This window comes from Macaca thibetana, chromosome 6, assembly GCF_024542745.1.
Source record: "Macaca thibetana thibetana isolate TM-01 chromosome 6, ASM2454274v1, whole genome shotgun sequence".
Lineage (NCBI taxonomy): Eukaryota > Metazoa > Chordata > Mammalia > Primates > Cercopithecidae > Macaca > Macaca thibetana.
In genome coordinates this window covers 34,355,577-34,379,169 of record NC_065583.1, presented here as the reverse complement: position 1 = coordinate 34,379,169, position 23,593 = coordinate 34,355,577, and the positions used below count along the sequence as shown (strand labels likewise).

Here is a 23,593-nt window from a genome sequence, read left to right as displayed (position 1 = left end):
CAGACACTTCTAAAAAGAAGACATTCATGCAGCCAACAGACACATGAAAAAATGCTCATCATCACTAGCCATCAGAGAAATGCAAATCAAAACCACAATGAGATACCATCTCACACCAGTTAGAATGGCAATCATTAAAAAGTCAGGAAACAACAGGTGCTGGAGAGGATATGGAGAAATAGGAACACTTTTACACTGTTGGTGGGATTGTAAACTAGATCAACCTTTGTGGAAGTCAGTGTGGTGATTCCTCAAGGATCTAGAACTAGAAATACCATTTGACCCAGCCATCCCATTACTGGGTATATACCCAAAGGATTATAAATCATGCTGCTATAAAGACACATGCACACATATGTTTATTGTGGCACTATTCACAATAGCAAAGACTTGGAATGAACCGAAATGTCCATCAGTGACAGACTGGATTAAGAAAATGTGGCACATATACATCATGGAATACTATGCAGCCATAAAAAAGGATGAGTTCGTGTCCTTTGTAGGGACATGGATGCAGTTGGAAACTATCATTCTCAGCAAACTATCGCAAGAACAGAAAACCAAACACCGCATGTTCTCACTCACAGGTGAGTTTGAACAGTGAGAACACTTGGACACAGGAAGGGGAACATCACACACCAGGGCCTGTTGTGGGGAAGGGGGAGGGGGGAAGGATAGCATTAGGAGATATACCTAATGTAAATGACGAGTTAATGGGTGCAGCACACCAACATGGCACATGTATACATATGTAACAAACCTGCATGTTGTGCACATGTACCCTAGAACTTAAAGTATAATAAAAAAGAAAAAAAAGTTACATCTCCTTTGCCTGTTTTCTTGCAGGCCACATACCCTAGCCCAGCCCTGTCAGAATGAGTGAGAACCAGGTTCTGCCTTTGCCCACACTAAACCACTACCTTCAAGGCCCCATAAAGACCCAGTGTCTCCAGACAGCCTTTCTGTCTTCTTAACATTCAGAGCTCCATGAACCAGAATGAAAGTTTTGGAACATGATACAAGGACAAGACCCAAGAAGTAAACACCACTAAGGTTAACCTTGCTTTAGAGGTTAGAGGAAACACTGCAAGGACACCACACCATAGACTACGAAACCCCCAAATGTGTTGAAATGATGCTGATTCCATTTACCTCCATATTGCCTGATAATACCCAGGTGCTACCATGGCAGCTTAAGGTGGTGTTTGCTGGGAGCTATGATACTCTTTCAGAAGTAATAGCACTGCTAGTAAAAGTAGTTGGTTCCAGGCAATGTTCTATGCACATGACCCATTTCATCTTCTTATAAACCTTGTGAAGTATATATTATTTTCATCCTCATTTTATAGATGCAGAAAAGGAAGCATAGATGTAAATTTCAAAGATTACATGGCTATTTATTGTTGGAGCTGAGATTTGAATTCAGGTTGTCTGTCTTCAGGGACTGTGCTCTTAATCTCAGTGGTCGTCAAACTTTTCTGTAAAGAGCCAAGTAGTAAATATTGTGGGTTTATATACATTCTCTATTGCATATCCACTGGTTTTCAAACGTAATCCTATACAAATTCAAAAACCATTCTTAGCTCATAAGAACTACACAAAAACAGACTGCAAGTCCAATTTGGCATTTACTGTTCATATTGAGCAAGGGTTTAAGAACATAGTGAGTACACTATTCCACAGTCCCCTTAGGCAAATCCTATATGTTTATAGTACTATTAGATTTCTGTTGACAAAATAATTCACAATTCTGACTTCATCTCTCTCTCTCTCTCTCTCTCTGATTTTGTCCAAATTTATGAGGTTTAGTTACATTTTCAAGTTAGTCTTCCTGCTAACTAGTGATTCTGTTGTTGAACATTTAAGAAGGGACTGTCAGGATTGAATAAGAGAGTCTCTTCCATTCACTTTTTTTTTTTTTTTTTTTTTTTGAGAAAGGATCTCACTCTGTTGCCCAGGCTGGTGTGCAGTGGTGCAATCACAGATAACTGCAGCCTCAGCCTCTTAGATTCAAGTTCCTCCCGCCTCAATTTCTGAGTAGCTGGGACTACAGATGTGCACCACCATGCCTAGCAAATTTTTTATTTTTTGTAGAGACAGGACCTCACTATGTTGCCCAAGCTAGTCTCAAACTCCTGGACTCAAACAATGCTCCTGCCTTGGCCTCCCAAAGTGCCGTGACTACAGGTGCGAGTTACTGCATCCAGCTCTTATAGTCACTTTTAATCTATCATTGGCTTTCTCATTAGGTTGTATTTTTATAGAAGGAAGTGACTTTAGACAGTATGGCACTAGACTAGAGGCTGTGTTTTTCTTTGATAAAGGCATAAATGAGATAAATGGCTCTAAGACTTTAGGCTTGTCCCTTTTCTGAGAAGTGACATTTGGGAGGTCACATTTAGTCAAAGCAGTTTTGCTAGTATAAATTTACCAGGATCCTGACACGTAATCCTGTATCATTTGCAGTAAGGTTAAAATGGTTTATGAAAGAAGGTGGTTCATGAAATGGATTAATATCAAGCTGGAACTTCATGCTTTCTAGGTACCTGCTGTAATCTTGGAGATTCAAAATGTCATCATGGCATTCTAGGCTAGACTGGTAGTGGAGAAATCACTGTGAGTTATTGGATTTGCTCAAGATAAAATCTTGAACTTGCAAATAAATCTTCAGCTTTTTTTAAACACTCTTGTGGTAAATAACATACAACTCAGATTCATGTAATGGATGTAAGAAAATCATTGCTTTGGTTATTTCAGTATGAAACTCAAGAGAAAACCTACAGAAGTGTTTTTAAAATTATTCTGACCACAACCCAAGGTAAAACATATGCCAAAAAATATATCATGACATAATAAATGAAGCTGGGATTGTATATATATGTCTACTTCCAAGTATATGTAACGGAAGCAACAGTTTCAGAAGCAGTACTATGCTTCCTACATTTGAGGCATTTCTGGTATTTTCTATTCTATTTAATTAAATTTTTAGTACCTCTTATTATTGCTACATTTATTTCATAACTCATTAATGGGTTTTGACTCACAGTTCAAAAACACTGCTTTAGAGAATCCAAATGTTCACACTATCCATATTTATAAGAACTAATTGTTTTGGGGTTCTTATGTATTCTTATAGCTTAGTTTGATCTATTTGCTAAGACCTGGCTATGTGAGAACTGCAAAGAGTTATGCCTTCAACTACCTAAGCCAAGAATTTTCTGAGGTGGCAGGGGAACCAGGGTGAGCAAAAGGACATATCATCTCCACCCTCATTGAGCTTATGCTATAGTGGATGAAATAAACTCAGAATTCAAGGCGTTTGAGAAGAAAAGTCATTCCCTTGAGTAACTATGTTAAGTACATAAACAGGTTTAGTGGTGCTTTCTTAGTACAAGTTGTCTTCTTTTGATCTAGGAGAGTAAGTCCAATTTTTTTCTCATGAGAAAATGGAGCCTCGAAGAGTCTGTCATTTATCTCTGGTCTCTTCATTATTTTGAGTCCAAGTACGGGATTATTTGTAATATACATGCTGCCTCACATGATCGAGTGGGTTTTATGATAGAAAGGGAGTTTGGAGTTGAGAAGAGGAAGTGATGATTAAGTCATATTAAAATGTTTGACTCTCAGATATCTTGGAAAGACTTTGAGAGGCACTGTAGCCAAACTTTTTCCTTCAGAAGGAGCTTATCTAGTTATTCTGGGTAATAGAGACAAACTAGGTCTTTTAAAGAGACAAATTATACCATTTAATGTTTCACAATATTTTCTGAAAAAACTCTTAAAATCCCTTATTTGGAATTAAATTCATCTAAATCCTTTTTTCACAAACCAGGAAACAGAGTCAAACATTTTCTCAGTGATCAAGGCAAGAAACCAAAGATTGTCACCTGCACAGGAGAATCTATGATTTGTTCTTCTCATCATTATACATTTCACAAGCAGTGACTCAAAAAACCTATAAACTAATCAACTATTGCTTCTTCTAGGGACTGAAATTTTAAGATTTCAGACGTGGAGGATCGACTCTACTTCAAAGCAAAATTCAGTGGACTTCTGCACACATATCCATTCTAATCTGTTACAAGTCTGCACTTTGGAGATTAGTTCATGCTACACACTTAGAGGTGTAATAGTTTCCTACTTGGGAAAATTGAAATTACTTGGATACAAAAGAGTGGTTGTAGTAAGAAAAGAGGCAAGGAGAACATTTTAAAGTGCTGATCCTCAGTAAAGTCATACATATGATGCACCTGGGAGCAGATCTTTCTGAAGTCATTCTGCGCTCAGAGATGTTTCTCCTTACCTTGCTGCCTATGTCAAATTCTCTGTGATATGTTCTTAGAGTCCCATGACCTCTCTTCTTAACTTGCAGCGGGAGCTTGAATTTCCCATTAATTTTTGTGACTATTTAGTCTATAAGAGTCTCTGTCTTTATAGGGCCCTTACTTGACTACAGACTCCATAAAGGCAGAGATTCTATTTTTATTCTATTATTATTGTATTCCCAGCACTAAGCACTATGATTAATACATAATAAGTGTTCAATAGATGTTTATTGGCTGATTAGATTGGCATTTTAAGGTAGCCTGAGATCATGTTATTTATTAGCTACTAAAGAGAAATTGGTAATTACTCATGATATTCTTCTTTTTTGTTGTTTTACAGTCAACTTTGACCACTTTGAAATTTTGCGAGCCATTGGGAAAGGCAGTTTTGGGAAGGTGAGAACAAATTGAAATGATTAAGCACCAGCAGGGTTATGTAGCCCAGGGAACAGAGGGTCCAGAAATGTTCATAGTATTGAGTTGCTGGGACCACAAGGAAAGATAATTAAGTGAAAATGTTTTTATAATGGATTTTTATAAAATTATCACCACTGTTTAAGAAAAGTGCATGACAGGCAGCTACATAATGAACATACACTGTTCTCTAGAATAATCTCATTAAACTCAAATCTGTTTAGTCTCAGTAAACTTTAAGACTTTTCTTTCTACCCTAAAGGAGATGAAGATTTCAGAATCATTTTCAGATTTTACCAGCTGTACACCCAGTAATAGTTATCTCGTTTATGGAAGAGTTAATTATTTTCATGTGGGAAAGAAGCCACCTGATTTCTATTTGTTTCCTCATTTGTATAATGTTTTTATCTTAAGAAATATACATATTCAGTCTAATTTTTTTTGCAAGAAACTTCTGTATTCAAACCCTGATTACTAGTTTCTCAATGGAGACATACTTTAAGAGAATAATATTTCATATTAAACTTGCATTTTAAAATCATTTTCTGTTTACTTTATCAGGTATTATATAGACCTCTAAAGAAATTTCAGAAACATGGACATTATATTTAGTGTTTTTCCAGTCCTTAAAGTCCTTTTTGGTTATATCATCTATGGTTGTAAACAGAAATTCTTTGCACAGTATTATTCAGCTTGACAGTTTAGTCATGTCTATTTCAGTCACTCAAAGCAGGATTAAGGATGTACTTGTTATTGGAATATTCCTGACATGGAGGCAGCTATTTTCACCAAAATGCTGTCTTAAGAACCCAAAAAGCAAAACCAGGCAAAACTGTTTGAGAAAAAAGAGATCCAAGAATTGAACTGGTGCATAGAAAAGAAAATGAAATTTTTAATCTAAAATCAGAGCTAAGTGGGAACTTTTAGCATTGTGTAATTTGCAAATGTTAAGCCACAGCAAAGAACATGTCTTGTTCTGTCTCTCATCACCATGATCCACTATCTCCCTAATCACTCTCTCACTCGGGTTTCCACCATTAGGTCTGCATTGTACAGAAGAATGATACCAAGAAGATGTACGCAATGAAGTACATGAATAAACAAAAGTGTGTGGAGCGCAATGAAGTGAGAAATGTCTTCAAGGAACTCCAGATCATGCAGGGTCTGGAGCACCCTTTCCTGGTTAATTTGTGGTGAGTAATTTTACTGGACCTCTGAATAGAGACATTCCTGATATTGGTGTGCTAGGGGAGGTCCCCAAATGCCTCTGGGACCTCAGCCCTGGCTGGTATCCAGGCTCTTGACATAACTGCAAGAAAGAGTTCAAGGATGAGTTGGAAAACAGTGAAAGTGCAGAGATTTATTGCAAAGTGAAAAGTACACACTCAAGAGAGGGGAGCGTGGGTGGACTCCGGTGAGTGTCATGTAAGGGGGTTTGAGGCTGCTGCCATATGGGTTTCTTTAACCAAGGGGTGAAACATTCATGAAGATCCCTGAAAAAAGATGGAGATTTCTTGGAACTGTGGTGCCACCTATTTTTACACCAAATATGAATGTTCCTGGAACTGTCATGGTGCTGGTGGGCGTATGATTTAGTATGTTACTGAGTGTACGATGAGGTTCTAGGCGAAATCTAGGTCAAATCCCGCACGATGGAGAGGACCCACAGACTCTCCGAAGGAAACAGACTGCTCCTGCAGGACCCAGGAGACTCCCCCAAAACTGTGAGTGCCCCACCTGCGGAAGTGGGGAAGGGAGACCCTCCTTTCCCAAACACACACCCCCACTGGAGAAGCTGAAGGTCTGTTTGCTGGAGAAGTTTCTGACTTTACCTGGAGCTGAGTCAATCTGAAGAGCCTAGTGAAATACACCAGGAGAGGAAGCCGCAGAAAGGCCCTGGGAGATTGCTGGGTCCCCAAGCATGCCGTTCCTGCCTGGCACCACAGGGATCCAATGGGAGAGGAGACAGGGATAAAATTCCATAGGGAGAAGCAAATCTCTAGCGAACTTTGTAACAGTTTGAACAGGGTGAGAAAGCGCCTGGCCAGGACTCCGGGGAGGGCACAAATCCAGTGTGCAGACTCCACAGGCAGGGGATAAACCAAGCCCTTTTCTTTTGCAGCTGGGAGGTCGGTAGCCTGGGGCAGGTTGCCGGTATTGCTTCTCTGCTTGGAAACAACCTGGCAGCTGTGTGTGTGTGTGGTGGTGGGGTGGGGGGTAGGGGCGGTGGGGGGAACACGGTGGGAGTGAGACTGGCCCTGACAATCCGCAGAGACAGCCATAATCCTCCTAGGCACACAACTCCAGTGACCTGGGAATCCCAGCCCCATCCCCCACAGCAGCAATAGCAAGGCCCATCCAAGGGAGTCTGAGTTCAGAGACACCTAGCCCTGCCCCCACCTGATGGTCCTTCCCTACTCACTCTGGTATCAGAAGACAAAAGGCATATATCTTGGGAGTTCTAGGGCCCTGCCCACTGCCAGTTTCTCCCCATACCACCACAGCTGATGCTCTCTGGAAAAGCGCCACCCCCTGGCAGGAGGACAACCAGCACAAACATAGAATATTAACCAAAGCTAAGAACCCTTACAGAGTCCATTGCACTCCCTGCCACCTCCAACAGAATAGGCACTGGTATCCACAGCTGAGAGACTCACAGACGGTTCACATCACAGGACTCTGTGCACACAACTTCCAGTACCAGAGACAACGATCACTGCAGTTCAGCTCACAGGAAACCATATCCATAGAAAAAGGAGGAGAGTACTATATCAAAGGAACACCCCGTGGGACAAAAGAATCTGAACAAGACCTTCCCTTTGAAAGAGCCTACCCAAGTGAGAAGGAACCAGAAAACCAACCCTGGTAATATGACACAACAAGGCACTCGATGGCCCAAAAAAATCACACTAGTTCACCAGCAATGGATCCAAACCAAGAAGAAATCCCTGATTTACCTGAAAAAGAATTCAGGAGGTTAGTTATTAAACTAATCAGGGAAGGGCCAGAGAAAGGCAAAGCTCAATGCAAGGGAATCCAAAATACAAGACGTGAAGGGAGAAATACTCAAGGAAATAGATAGCTTAAAGAAAAAACAATAAAAATTTCAGGAAACTTTAGACACACTTTTAGAAATGCAAAATGCTCTGGAACGTCTCAGCAATAGAATTGGACAAGTAGAAGAAAGAAATTCAGAGCTCGAAAACAATGTCTTCAAATTAACACAATCGAACAAAGACAAAGAAAAAAGAATAAGAAAATACAAACAAAACCCCCAAGAAGCCTGAGATTATGTTAAATGACCAAACCTGAGAATAATCGGTGTCCCTGAGAAAGAAGAGAATTTTAAAAGCTTGGAAGATATATTTGAGGGAATAATTGAGGAAAACTTCCCCGGCCTTGCTAGAAATCTAGACATCCGAATACAAGAAGCACAAAGAACATCTGGGTAATTCATTGCAAAAAGATCTTTGCTTAGGCACACTGTCTTCCTTTTGGTGGGTTAATGGTCTCGCTGACTTCAGGAGTGAAGCTGCAGACCTTCGCAGTGAGTGTTACAGCTCTTAAAGGCAGCGCGTCTGGAGTTGTTCATTCTTCCAGGTGGGTTCGTGGTCTCGCTGGCCTCAGGAGTGAAGCTGCAGACCTTCGCGGTGAGTGTTACAGCTCAAAAAGGCGGCGTAGACTCAAAGAGTGAACAGCAGCAAGATTGTGAAGAGTGAAAGAACAAAGCTTTCACAGTGTGGAAGGGGACCCAACCAGGTTGCCACTGTTGGTTCAGGCAGCCTTCTTTTATTCCCTTATCGGATCCCACCCACATGCTGCTGATTGGTCCATTTTACAGAGAGCTGATTGGCCCATTTCATAAAGAGCTGATTGGTCCGTTTTGACAGGGTGCTGATTGGTGCATTTACAATCCTTTAGCTAGACACAGAGCGCAAGACAGAAAAGTTCTCCAAATTCCCACTAGATTAGCTAGATACAGAGTACTGACTGGTGCTTTTACAAACCTTGAACTAGACAAAGAGTGCTGATTGGTGCATTTACAATCCTCCAGCTAGACATAAAGGTTCTCCAAGTCCCCACTAGACTCAGGAGCCCAACTGGCTTCACCTAGTGGATCCCGCACCAGGGCCACAGGCGGAGCTGCCTGCCAGTCCCGCTCCATGCGCCCGCACTCCTCAGCCCTTGGGCGGTTGATGGGACCAGGCACCATGTAGCAGAGGGCTGCGCTCGTTGGGGAGACTCAGGTCATGCAGGAGCCCATGGCAGGGTGGAGGCTTGGGCATGGTGGGCTGCAGGTCCTGAGCCCTGCCTTGTGGGGAGACGGCTGAGGCCCCATGAGAATTTGAGCGCAGCGCCTGCAGGCCAGCAGTCCTGGGAAACCTGCCACACCCTCCACTGCTGCTGGCCCGGGTGCTAAGCCCCTCACTGCCCGGGGCTGGCAGCGCCAGCCGGCTGCTCCAAGTGTGGGGCCCACTAACCTGTGCCCACCCGGAACTCACACTGTCTCACGAGTGCCATGCACAGCCCCAGTTCTTGCCCGCGCCTCTCCCTCCACACCTCCCCGCAAGCAGAGGGAGCCAGCTCTGGCCTCGGCCAGCCCAGAGAGGGGCTCCCACAGTGCAGTGACTGACTGAAGGGCTCCTCAAGCACCACCAGAGTGGATGCGGAGGTCGAGCAGGCGCCGAGAGCGAGGGCTGCTAGCACGTGGTCACCTCTAAAAAGTACACAGGCAACAAAGACCATGATAAATGCAATGGTACCTCACATTTCAATACTAACATTGAATGTAAATGGCCTAAATGCTCCACTTAAAAGATACAGAATCACAGAATGGATAAGAACTCACCAACCTACTATGTGCTGGCTGCAGGAGACTCACCTAGTATGCACGTACTCACATAAACATAAAGTAAAGGGGTGGGGAAAGGCATTTCATGCAAATGGATGCCAAAAGCGAGGAGGGGTAGCTATTCTTACATCAGACAAAACAAACTTTAAAGCAACAGCAGTTAAAAGAGAGACAAAGAGGGACATTATATAGTGGTAAAAGGCCTTGTTCAACAGGAAAATATCACAATCCTAAACATATAAGCACCTGACACTGGAGCTCCCAAATTTAGAAAACAATTACTAATAGACCTAAGAAATAAGATAGATAGCAACACAATAATAGTAAGGGATTTCAATAATCCACTGACAGCAGTAGACAGGTCATCAAGACAGAAAGTCAACAAAGATACAATGAATTTAAACTATACCTTGGAACAAATGAACTTAACAAATATATACAGAACATTTCATCCAACAACTGCAGAATACACATTCTATTCAACGGAGCATGGAAGTTTCTCCAAGAGAGACCATATGATAGGCCATAAAATGAGCCTCAATAAATTTAAGAAAATTGAAATTATATCAAGCATTCTGTCAGACCACAATGGAATAAAACTGGAAATCAACTCCAAAAGGAAACTTCAAAACCATGCGAATACATGGAAATAAATAACCTGCTCCTGAATGGCATTGGGTCAAAAACAAAATCAAGATGAAAATTTTAAAATTCTTTGAACTGAATGACAATAATGACACAACCTATCAAAACCTCTGGGATACAGTAAAGGCAGTGCTAAGAGCAAAGTTTATAGCCCTAAATGCCCACATTGAAAAGACTGAAAGAGCACAAACTGACACTCAAAGGTCACACCTCAAGGAACTAAAGAAACAAGAATAAACCAAACCCAAACCCAGCAGAAGAAAGGAAATAACCCAGATCAGAGCAGAACTAAATGAAATTGACACACAAAAAAATACAAAAGATAAATAAAACAAAAAGATGGTTCTTTAAAAAGATAAATAAAATTGATAGACCATTGGCAAGATTCACCAAGAAAACAAGAGAGAAAATTCAAATAACCTCACTAAGAAATGAAACAGGAGATATTACAACTGTCACCACTGAAATACAAAAGATCATTCAAGGCTACTATGAACACCTTTATGCACATAAACTAGAAAACCTAGAAGATATGGATAAATTCTTAGAAAAATACAACTCTCCTAGCTTAAATCAGGAAGAATTAGATACCCTGAACAGATCAGTAACAAGCAGCTAGTTTGAAATGGTAGTTTAAAAATTACCAGCAAAAATGCCCAGGACCAGATGGATTCACAGCAGAATTCTATCAGACATTCAAAGAAGAATTGGTACCAATTCTTTTGATACTAAGGAAACCTCTGTAATTCATCCTATGAAGCCAGCATCACCCTAATACCAAAACCAGGAAAGAACATAACCTGAAAAGAAAACTACAGACCGATATCCCTGATGAACATAGATGCTGAAATCCTTAACAAAATGCTAGTTAACGGAATCCAACAGCATATAAAAAAGATAATCCACCATGATCAAGTGGGTTTTGTACCAGGGATGAAGGAATGGCTTAACATACACAAGTCAATAAATGTGATATACCACATAAACAGAATTTTATGATCACATGATCATCTCTATAGATGCAGCAAAAAGCATTCAAGAAAATCCAGCATCCTTTTATGATTAAAACCTTCAGCAAAATTGACATACAAGGGACATAGGCCTTAATGTAATAAAAGCCATCTATGACAAACCCACAGCCAACATAATACTGAATGGGGAAAAATTGAAAGCATTCCCTCTGAGAAGTGGAATGAGACAAGTATGCCCACTCTCACTACTACTCTTCAATGTAGTACTGGAAGTCCTAGCCAGAGCAATCAGACAACAGAAAGAAATAAAGGGCATCTAAATCAGTAAAGAGGAAGCCAAATTGTCACTGCTTGTTGGCGATATGATCGTTTACCTTGAAAACCCTAAGGACTCCTCTAGAAAGCTCCTAGAACTGATAAAAGAAGTCAGCAAAGTTTCTGGATACAAGATTAATGTACACAAATAGGTAGCTCTTCTATACACCAACCAAGTGGAGAATCAAATCAAGAACTCAATCACTTTTACAATAGCAAAAACAAAACAAAACAAAACACTTAGGAATATACCCAACCAAGGAGTAGAAAGACCTCTACGAGGGAAACTACAAAACACTGCTGAAAGAAATAATAGATGATACAAACACATGGAAACACATCCCATGCTCATGGATGATTAAGATCAATATTGTGAAAATGATCATACTGCCAAAAGCAATCTATAAATTCAATGCAATTTCCATCAAAATACCATCATTCTTCACAGAATTGGAAAAAACAATTATAAAATTCATATGGAACCAAAAAAGAACCTGCATAGCCAAAGAGACTAAGCAAAAAGATCAAATCTAGAGGAATCACACTACCTGATTTCAAACTATACTATAAGCCCATAGTCACCAAAACAGCATGGTACTGGTACAAAAATAGGCACATAGACCAATGGAACCGAATAGAGAACTCAGAAGTAAACCCAAATACTTATAGCCAACTGATCTTTGATAAAGCAAATGAAAACATAAAGTAGGAAAAGGACACCCTTTTCAACAAATGGTGCTGGGATAATTGAATAGCCACAAGTAGGAGAATGAAACTGGATCATCATCTCTCACCTTATATAAAAATCAACTCAAGATGGATTAAGGACTTAAACCTAAGACCTGAAACTATAAAAATTCTAGAAGGTAACTTGGAAAAACCCTTCTAGACATTGGCTTAAGCAAGGGTTTCATGACTAAGAACCCCAAAGCAAATGCAATAAAAACAAAGATAAATTGCTGGGACCTAATTAAACTAAAGAGCTTTTGCATGGCAAAAGGAAGTCAGCAGAGTAAACAGACAGCCCACAGAGTAGAAGAAAATCTTCACCATCTATACTTCTGACAAAGGACTAATATCCAGAATCTACAATGAACTCAAGTAAATCAGTAAGAAAAAAAACAAATCATCCCATCGAAAAGTGGGCTAAGGACATGAATAGACAGTTCTCAAAAGAAGATATACAAATGGCCAACAAACATAGGAAAACATGCCCAACATCACGAATGATCAGGGAAATGCAAATCAAAACCACAATGTGATTACACCTTACTCCTGTAAGAATGGTTATAATAAAAAAATAAAAAAACAGCAGATGTTGGCATGGAAGCAGTGAACAGGGAACACTTCTACACTGCTGGTGGGAATGTAAACTAGTACAGCCACTGTTGAAAACAGTGTGGAGATTCCTTAAAGAACTAAAAGTAGAACTATCATTTGATCCAGCAATCCCACTACTGGGTATCTACTCAGAGGAAAAGAAGCCATTATTCAAGAAAGATACTTGCACATGCATGTTTACATGCACAATTCACAGTTGCAACCCAAATGCCCATCAGTCAACGAGTGGATAAAGAACCTGTGGTATATGTATATATGATGAAATACTATGCAGCCATAAAAAGGAATGAATTAACAGCATTTGCAGTGACCTGGATGAGATTGGAGACTATTATTCTAAGTGAAGTAATTCAGGAAGGCAAAAACCAAATATCATATGTTCTCACTGATATGTGGGAGCTAAACTATGAGGACACAAAGGAATGAGAATGATACAATGGACTTTGGGGATTTAGGGGGAAGAGTGGGGCAGGGGGTAGAGGGATAAAAGACTACAAATATGGTGCAGTGTATACTGCTCAGATGATGAGTGCAACAAAATCTGACAAATCACCACTAAAGAACTTACTCATGTAACCAAAACCACCTTTACCGCAATAACTTACAGAAAAATAGTCAAGTACGACATTGGATTTAGTTGGTCTTAGCCAGCTTGGCCTACACCCTGGTTTTTCAGGTTCTTATCAGTCCCTAGTTTATACAGCTATTTCAACATTTTCCTTTTGCTAGTCATGTGAAACTGCTGCCTGGAATTTTCTATTCTCTTGCTACCACCCTTTATTATTCCTGTCTCACTTTCATCTTCATCCCTACTGTTACATAAATGCATCTTGATTTCGAAGCATGCATTCATAAAATTCTCATTAGGATCTTCCTCAGGGTCTTTTGTTCTCCTTAGTTTCTTTGGCTTTATAGTGAAAGAACATTTTTCTTTTATTGTCACTAATAAATACTTCTTGGTTCAGTTGTCACAGCTCCCCTTGTCCTTGAGGTCTATATATATATATATATATATATATTTATATATAAGCATTGTTGTAATTAAATGTGCTGACTGGGAATGAGTTCAGATGTCTTATTAGTTATTAGATACTTCCCCCCCCCCCCCCCCCCCCCGTAAACTGCACAGGAGGAACTTTCATTACAAAGCATGGCCTCATTGGCAGACTTGAGGTTGATATTTAGAATTTATACAAAGCACTTTCTCCCTTAAACTAACTAGCAATAAAACTGATTGCTTTGTAGCGTTATTTCTTAGGTAGCCACATATACACCTGTCAGTTAGACAAGCATAGGTTCTTCCTTTGTCAACAAGTAACTTTTGGCAGAGATGAAGCTGACTTGTATCAGTGACTAGACATTAAGTGACTGTGATTGCGCTCAAAGCTATTTCCCTAATCCAAGGCACAGAAAATGGCGGAGAAGCTTGCAGTATCTATTACCTCCTATTCTTTTCTTGTGTGTCAAGGTCTTTTTGTGTCACCTTAATTTTATTTTACATTTTAATGCATCCATTATGTTAAGAGGTAGTTCTTAAAGCTAATTCAGGATGACTGTTATTTAAATATGCATACCAAGCAGTTCTGACTTACCAGCAAAGAAAAAAAACAGTCTTTATTCAGAGAACGCTAATGGAAAAATAATTGAGGTTTTACTCTGTGTTTAGGGACATCCTTCTGGAGAAATCAGTGCATAAAACCTGCCTCCATCCATCTTTAATTATTACAGTTCACTTAAAATACAATTTGCTCAAAGCCTCTATGCCACAGTTGAAAAGAAGATGGTTTTATGTGACTTGGAAATAGGTCTATTACAGTTTATGCACTATTCAGACAGGGTAGAGTCTAATTTCAGCTCAAGCTCAGTGTATGTAATCAGTATGTTAGAGTGGCCTATTCAAAATGCTGCCATGTAAAAAGCTAAAATGGATGCAGCTCTTTCTTCCCCACCCTTAGCAATCATCAAATTGCCTTTCTTGTCGTCTCTCTGCGTCCTGAGAATGACAAGGTATGGTCACTTCACAATCTCCCTTTGTTCAAAGTCACATTTTTCTTCTTCAAAAGTTTAACCAACTAATTTTTTTTTTTTTTTTTTTTTTTAGCCCGGGGACCCAATATAAGGCCTCAGCATTTTACTTTCTCATATTTGTCTTTCATCACTGTGTGGGCAAAGTTGATTTCATTCTGTTCCTTTTTTTAAGAAAATGGGTATTGTGAGGCTTTAAGCTGGCCAAAGATGATAGATTTTGCTGTTTGCTAACTTGGTGTCATTCCAGACAACATTCTGTTCTCCATGCATACTGACCTGGTGGTAACATGTCATATAACCTATTCTTTCTGTCTCACTTCTCACATTGAACCTCACAGTGGAACACTGGGCATATCATTAACAACAATAGAAGAGAGAGAAGAGACTTACCTCCCCCCAATAATTCTGGTACTACATTCAAGACTAGAAACTAACTGGGAGGAGGAACTCTTAAAGTACAACAGCAACCCCCTTTGTCTTCCAAACCATGAGATAAAAATCTTCACAAATCTGTATCATTCTTCCTAATAAATGCTTTCCGTTTCAGTAAGCACAATATATTCAGTGTAAGTTTCTTTCCACAGCTATAAAGCATCTTGCAGTGCTTCTGAAGGTGTGATTGTGAGTGTATTAGTCAGTTCTCACATTGCTATAAAGAAATACCTGAGACTGGGTAATTTTAAAGAAAAGAAGTTTACATAGTTCATGGTTCTATAGGCTGTACAGGAAGCATAGTGGCTTCTGCTTTGGGGAGGACTCAGGAAGCTTCCAATCATTGTGGAAGGCAAAAAGGGGAGCAAGGCATCTCACATGGTGGGAGCAAGAGAGAGGAAGAGAGAGTTACTACACACTTAAATGACCAGCTCTCTTAAGACCTCTATCATGAGAATAGCACCAAGAGGATGGTGTGAAACCATTCATGAGGATCCACCCCCACGATCCAATCACCTCCCTCCAGGCCCCACCTCCAGCATTGGGGATTACAATGCAATATGAGATTTGGGTGGGGATACAGATGCAAACCATATCAGTGAGTAATTTAGTTCATCATTTCTAAGTCACATGGTTATATGATAGCTTTGATTGTGTGTAACCTTAGATTTATAAATGAAATGAACAAAGTGCTATGGCCAGTACCCAGCACATAGTAACATTTTGTCTTACAAATATTCGTTCTTTTCCTTCCTTACTTCATGAAGTTATGACATTCTGAACTTGCCCATCTCTGATGGTTCATTGTGGACATCTAAACAAAAAATCTGAATGGTGCTTGGCCCCAGGACATCATGGAAAGCTGTATGTGCAGGGTCAAGGGGGTTATCTTCAACTCATTCTCTATAAGATCATATGTTGTTTGTTTTGTTTTGTTTTCTATCCTAATTCTGCAAATTAAACAAACGTCAAGACTCACCAATATATTGTGTGCAATTTAATCAAGATTTTATGTCCTGAGATTAACTTTTAGATTTATCTTTACCTCCTGAAAGCATCAAAAGCTTAAGAAGCATTGTATTATTTATAAAGTAACAGCAATACTTTTAAAATTTCTGTCTTCTTTGTGTACTCTATTTTACTGATATGCTGTGTAGGCCTCTCAATAATACTTTCAATAATCTCATTCACCCTAAAATGCCCCTAGCTTCTGGAGATTTAGTTATAAAATTCTAGTTTTTCAGGCTGAGAGAAAACAAATTCTTCCTTTTTTAAGCGAGTTAATGTTAAGAAGTTTGTGTGTGTGTGTGTATAGGTATAAATGTATACATATATGCATATATACGTATATGCATATATATGCATATATATGTATACATTTATACCTATATACAAACGTATATGTTTTCAAAATCATATATGTATATACATATCACATATATATGTGTGTGTGTATATATATATATGTGATATTTGAAAACTCTTCCACTCATTGCAGTCAACTTGAAAAACAGAAAATTACCTAGAAAAATGAAAATTCTTTGATAATTCTTATCACCTTGTAACAATCACTTCTGACATGTTGGAGTATTCTTTCCAGTAAAATGTCTGCATATGATTTTCTGTTTTTGATCATGCGTTAGCCGCAATCATTCCTTCATTCACATATATATTTACTGAGCATCAAAAACAAGTTATAATTTGATTGTCAGGTAAAATACAAGATGCACTGTTATACTGTTATATTTGAATTTCAGATAAACAACCAATAATTTTTAGTATATGGCCTCAGTATCACGAGATATATTTCTACTAAAAATATTATTTATCTGAATTTGAAGTATAATTACTCATGTTGTACTTTTATTGGTTAAATCTGGCAATCTTAACTGTATTAGAAACCCATGCTATGGGGATATCTTGGTGAGCAGAAATAGACAGAGCCCTGATATTAATCAAATGACACATGAATATATAAACTGTGAGAAGTATATAAAGAGAGTAAGTATGAAGAACTGTGTGTGTAGTGTGTGGGTATGTATGTTATGGGGTTTCAGAGAAAGAAGTTAAGTAGTCTGGGGGCAGGGATGTTAAAGAAGAAAGAACATTTGGAAATAAAATTCAACCTGACTTGCCTCCAGGGACCTGGTTCCACTCAGAAACAGTCTTCAAATGTAGGCCATGTTATCAAGTGAATGCTGCCAGACAGGGCTGGCATCCAGGAAAAGTAAATAAAATCTTCTTGTGAGTCTGTCTCTGAGGGCTCTTCACAAAGCCCTGGCAACCCACGGCCTGAAAACAAATAGGCCCCAGTCTTTCCCAGCATAGTTGGTTCCCCAGGTGGCTTTTGTTAATTGAGATTAAACCTGTAGCTGCACACAACTCCTCAGGGCCTCTATCTCTTTACTCATGTCCCTTGTCCCTGTGGATAGAAAAGGTCCATATGTGGTTTCAGGAAATTAGGACACCAGATCATCTGTTTTAACTGGAAAGGATTACCTGTACTGAGAGTGTGACAAGAGTCCTTTCCGATTCTGAACATAGCCCAATAAATGGTATCAACTTTAAATAATGAGATTCTGAAAATATGATTAAGTATCGAGTTTGCTGGAGCCCAGAGCTTAAGGATGGCTACCTGGGAGCACAGATTCACTTTGCCCAGAATATACACTCCAATTAGCAGCAGTTATAAGTGGGGTTTTAAGAAAAAGAGATGAGGCAGTTCCTAAATTGTTCACCAAAAATTTACATTAAAATAACCTAAGCTATTGATGGACTATACATTATTCTTTGTATCACAAATTACAGGAACACAAAGATAATGGGTGCGGCAGCTAGTCAGGAACAAAATGGCTTTAAAATATTGTCCTCGAGCGTGGGTTTGAGGGTGCGACTGACATCCCATACTCATGTTTCTCTAAACCTAATAAATTGTGCATATCTCATATAGCTCAGACTGCTCTGAGCTATTTTTGTTTTCTCATTTCCCCCCTTTTCATCAAGATTTTGCAAAGAAAGCATTGTGGATGAACTTAAGCAGTTTTGGCTCCTTTTATGTTCAGGAACTTAGTCCTGCATTGCTAGGAAGTCTTATTCCCAGATGGTCCTGTCCCACATTTGGGGGAAGGGGAGAAGTTGAGTCTTAGTGGGGATTTTAACAGCATTAGAAGCGAAATTGGGATGGCATCACAGGGTGCCACAAATGAGACCTCAGCCAAGTCACTAATTTATGTAGCTACTGTTGCTTATGGAATCATCTCTAGTCTTCAGAATACCATGCAGTTAGTTTTCTCGGAATAAGTAAAACAGTGAGCTATACATAGTAGAAATATAATACACATAAGGATTATAATTTTAAAAAAGAATTTCTATGCCTGAATGAAAAAAAATCTATTCCATTGGAAAGTCAACTGAAAACAACATGAAGAAAATTAAAATCCAGTCCTTTCTTAGAGACTTGTTGTAGCAGGAAATAATTCAAGATTTAGATCAAATTGTAGGAAAATAATAAAAACTAAAAAACAATCTCAGGGCTGAATTTAAAAACAGGTGTGCTATAATTTTCTTCTGAACCATAATTTCTCTGTCTTCAGTTTACCATTTCTACCCAAGATAAATTTTATCAGGACCAACATACTCACAAAATAAGCTTTAGTATTATATTTGACTTAATTATTTGCATTAAGTGCAACAAAAATAATGAATGGCCATGTATGCATTTTTAAGTTGGCTTTGCTGGAACTTTTTCATAAGGAATCTCAGATTAGACTTCTAAAAGACTGTCTAAACTAGATATTCAAGCCAGTAATTCACCATCAAACTGCCTGTAGCTTCTACATAAATTGGGTGAATTTCTCTCTTCTTGAGGTTCCAAAATATCTTGAGGTTTCTGGGCCTGTCAAATGGTGACATTCTTTACTTACTGCAAGATCAAAAAACTTGTGAGGGTACCATGTAGACAAGGTATCAGGTCAGTTTTCCCAAAGGACTTTTGATTTGACTCTATAAAGTCAACTTCAATTCAGCAAAGCAGTTTGGTCATATCTGAAAGTATGTCATTTCACCCAAAGCCTTGGTAAAATGACCAGTGTCTCCAACTGTGTATTGTTACAGAAGAAAACAGGTTCTTACTGAACTTACACAAATAACAATATTGCCATAAATAAAGAGTATTCACAAATAGTTTCCAAATTCTGGAGGAATCAGGTAGAGAATAAGATGTTTCAATTTTGCTCATAAAAGTATACTTGACTTAATTGTTGTAAGCTCTAAATAGCTCAAAAAAAATTCTTGACTTTGGAAAACAAAACAAAAAGAATCAGCAATGTTTCAAACAAAAAAAAGTCATGAAAAAAACTTCAGTTCCGGCCAGGTGCAGTGGCTCATGCCTATAATCACAGCATTTTGGGAGGCAAAGGCAGGTGGATCACCTGAGGTCAGGAGTTCAAGACCAGCCTGACCAACATGAAAAAACCCCATCTCTACTAAAAATACAAAATTAGTTGGACGTAGTGGCACATGCCTGTAATCTCAGCTACTTGGGAGGCTGAGGCAGAAGAATTGCTTGAACCTGGGAGGTGGAGGTTGCGTTGAGCTGAGATCACATCATTGCACTCCAGCCTGGGCAACAGGAGCAAAACTTCGTCTCAAAAAAAAAAAAAAAGAAAAATTTAGTTCTCTATCAGTTCAGTTCCATTTGATATTGGGTTCTGTTTTATCTTAATTTCTTTATATACCCTGTTCTGTTTGATATTGGGTTAACAATCTTCATGAACTGATAAACTTTTTTATTAGAATTCTGAAAGTTTTTACATAGTCCAATGATATGATTTCCAAAGCCTTCAGAAACTTGTATTCAAAAGTACTTCTCAAAGTCCTTTCCATGAAATTCCTTGAAGGATAAGCAAATTTTGAACTGTAGCTTATTATAAACCACTTTTTATGAAGAATCTAAGTAAAATAATAATTGTCTGTGGATGACAAAAGACTTAAAGCAGCCTTGGTTAAAGACAAAATTGACAAGGAAATTTGGTTATGCCTGCAGCATACAACAACTTGACATAACAATCATAATTATTAATGATCATATATACCAAAACATATTGGAACTTTTGGAATCTCATTCAATTTTGGAACAGATATTAATAATATTAATACATTTATACAAATATATTCAAAGAAAGTTAAACATCATTTCTTATTTGACAATGCTTTCTGTATGATTTAAACATATCAAATAAGCCTGATCTGCCTCTCTGGAACTTCTAGGGGCCCTCACATCTGAAAAGTTAGTTTGAGGAAAAAAGAAAACAAAGACTAAATTTTAATTTGAAATATGATTTTGGAAAGTTTGTCAAATATCAAATATTTTAAAAACTTACGCAAAATATTCTTGCAGGTCACTGTGTAATAATAGTCGTTTATTTAGCCAAAGCGATAATTCCAAGATTTCAAAAGCAAAAACTTTTACTCTTTGGTAGAAAGGAGACTCAGTTCCCAATCAAGAGACCTAATAGGGACAGCATGAGGCAAACTCTTCCCTCCTTTTCATAAGGAATCTCAGATTGTACTTTTAAAAGCCTCTCAAGACTAGATATCCCTGAGAGGTTACTTTTTTCCTGTTTTTCTTTTTTCTTTTTGAAGTTTAATCAAAAGGCAAACAAATCTTTTACTGTCTCTTATTAATACTATATCAAATTCTTGTTCAAAGGAGAATACCAAATTTTACTTTTATATGTGTTGTCAATACTAAAGTTTATTTTAATTAAACATTATAAACAAATCCATACAATCTCAGTGAGCTTTCACCGCAGAAGATTTTCATAAATCTTTTATAAACTATTACAATTTTCTATTAAAGAGAAGATCAACGTTTCGAGAAAACCCTGTGGTTCCAAAAGAGGGGCCCAGACTCTGGCCTTGCATCGGTGACCTTTTGAGATTAATGTTCACTTTTTAGAAAAACTTATAAACAATTCTCTTCTAATTTTAGCCAACTTGATCACACACGAAATTCCTTTCACAAGATTAATCTTCCATAAACCTACAACTTGCTTAAACCGTCAGTTTTGTCCTATACTTCTTTTGTTTTGAGACAGAGTCTCTCTCTGCCCAGCCTGGATTATAGTGGCATGATCTTGGCTCACTGCAACCTCCGCCTCCTGGGTTCAAGCAATTCTTCTGCCTCAGCCTCCCAAGTAGCTGAGACTACAGGTACGTGCCGCCATGCTGGGCTAATTTTTGTATTTTTAGTACAGACGGGGTTTCACCATATTGGCCAGGCTGGTATTCTTCTTTTTCAGATTGGCATTCTATCTTAGGACAAAATCTACTTTCCTTTCTCCCTTATCATTTTGACCACACAATGCTCTCTTTATTGCAAATGAATAATTACTGTCTTTTCAACTCCCTTTACCAAAAGCACATCTTAATTTCTTTATATACTCTGTGTATAGAATTGTCTCTCTTACATCTAGTCATTTTTTTTCTTTTCTTTTCTTTTCTTTTTTTTTTTTTGAGATGGAGTCTTACTCTGTCGCCCAGGCTGGAGTGCAATGGCGTGATCTTGGCTCACTGCAACCTCTACCTCCTGGGTTCAAGCAATTCTCTTGCCTCAGCCTCCCAAGTAGCTGGGACTACAGGCGCCTGCCACCAGGCCTGGCTAATTTTTTTGTATTTTTAGGAGAGATGGGGTTTCACCATGTTAGGCAGGATGGTCTCCATCTCCTGACCACATGATCCACCTGCCTCGGCCTCCCAAAGTGCTGGGATTACAGGCGTGAGCCACCACGTCCGGCCATATCTAGTCATTTAAATTACATATGACAATTACAATTTTAACTCTTAGTAATGCTAATTTACAGTGAACTCTGAGGAAGTAAGTAATTTTGAGCTGTTTTATGCCAGTATTTGTAGATGAAAACCATTTCATAATTTTTAGAAAGTTGTTTCCTCAATTATTTTGTTTGTTAAAAGATCTAAATATATTTAGCTTTTCTACACCATATAACTCAGACATTTTATGATTACCTAATACTTAATTTAACATGACTTTACAATTTAGTTACTGAAAAAGATTCTCGAAACTGAAAATTTCATTTATACACTTCTGACCCGTTTACATTCATTTAATTTAATTTATTCATTCTTAACAATTATGCTTGAATAGTTCATTAAACAAAGGTAGCCATCATCAAGTTATTTCTTTGTTAATCATTTTCATAGCCTGCAAATGTCAGGCAGTTGCCACCTAAGCAAGAACCCGAAAGTTAAAACAGAGATATTTTGCTGATCAGAAGGCACGGCGGCTTTCATTAAACCAACAGTATTCACTGGTCTTATCTACCAAAGATTCACCCAAGTTATGTGAACTAAAAGGGATCTGAGTTACTTTCTATTTTTCTGATAAAATATTTAAGTGTTTCCTTTTTCTTTCGGCCAATTAATTAGAGCTCTTTCATATATTTTTGTAGTAAATTTTACATACACATGACACATATAAACATGCAGACACACAGAAGCAGATTTTATAGCTTTATAAGTTTCTTCATTTGCCAGTTTTCAATAGTTTCTCTCCCACCTTTAGACTGTCAAGCCCTAAACAATTGTTAGCTAGGCAACCTTAAATTTGTACTTCTAAAGGGATGACTCTTAGATGAAACAAAGTAAAAAAAAAAAAATACATTTCAAAAACCCAGAGCTGAGCTCAAACCAAGGGAGCAGGTGCATATAGGTAAAGGTCCAGTTAAGACAAGATGACCAAGGAAAGCACCTTAAATAAGGATAAGACTTGTATAAATTTAAACCAATGTCAAATTTCTCATGACTCAGCTCTCCCTCTCCTCCAGGTGCACAGAGGCAGACACCCTTACAAATGGAGATTTCCTTTATAAATGTAAATTTCAATACAGCCAGCTAAATGCCAGAAAGGTGTATTTTGGAGACCTGTTAGAGGCAGAGAATCTGTATCTGTCTGCAGTAACTTCAACTCTTGCCTACTCAGAATAAAAAATTCAACTGAGGGGCATAAGGCAGAATGAGAGACAAAGGCAATTTTTAGAGCAAAAGTGAAAGTTTATTTTAAAAGTTTTAGAGCAGGAATTAAAGGAAGTAAAGTACACTTGGAAGAGGACCAGACGGGCAGCTTGAGAGAGTCAAGCACACGGTTTGACCTTTGACTTGGAGTTTTATATGTTTGCAGGTTTCTGGGAGGTTGTTGCTTCTCCCCTGATTCTTCCCTTGCGGTGGGCTGTGCGCATGTGCAGTAGCCT

The 23,593-nt window shown here is 38.5% G+C and overlaps 1 protein-coding gene across 2 annotated transcripts in view; it reads left to right on the top strand.

Annotated features, from left to right (window-relative positions):
- The window catches only part of STK32A (serine/threonine kinase 32A), a 152,449-nt gene that overhangs the window by 37,861 nt on the left and 90,995 nt on the right, over positions 1-23,593 (top strand). For both annotated transcript variants that reach the window (XM_050794027.1, XM_050794028.1), the window contains exons 3-4: positions 4,666-4,721; positions 5,781-5,932. In XM_050794027.1, the coding sequence (XP_050649984.1) occupies positions 4,666-4,721; positions 5,781-5,932 (208 nt within the window). The remainder of the gene's footprint in view (positions 1-4,665; positions 4,722-5,780; positions 5,933-23,593) is intronic.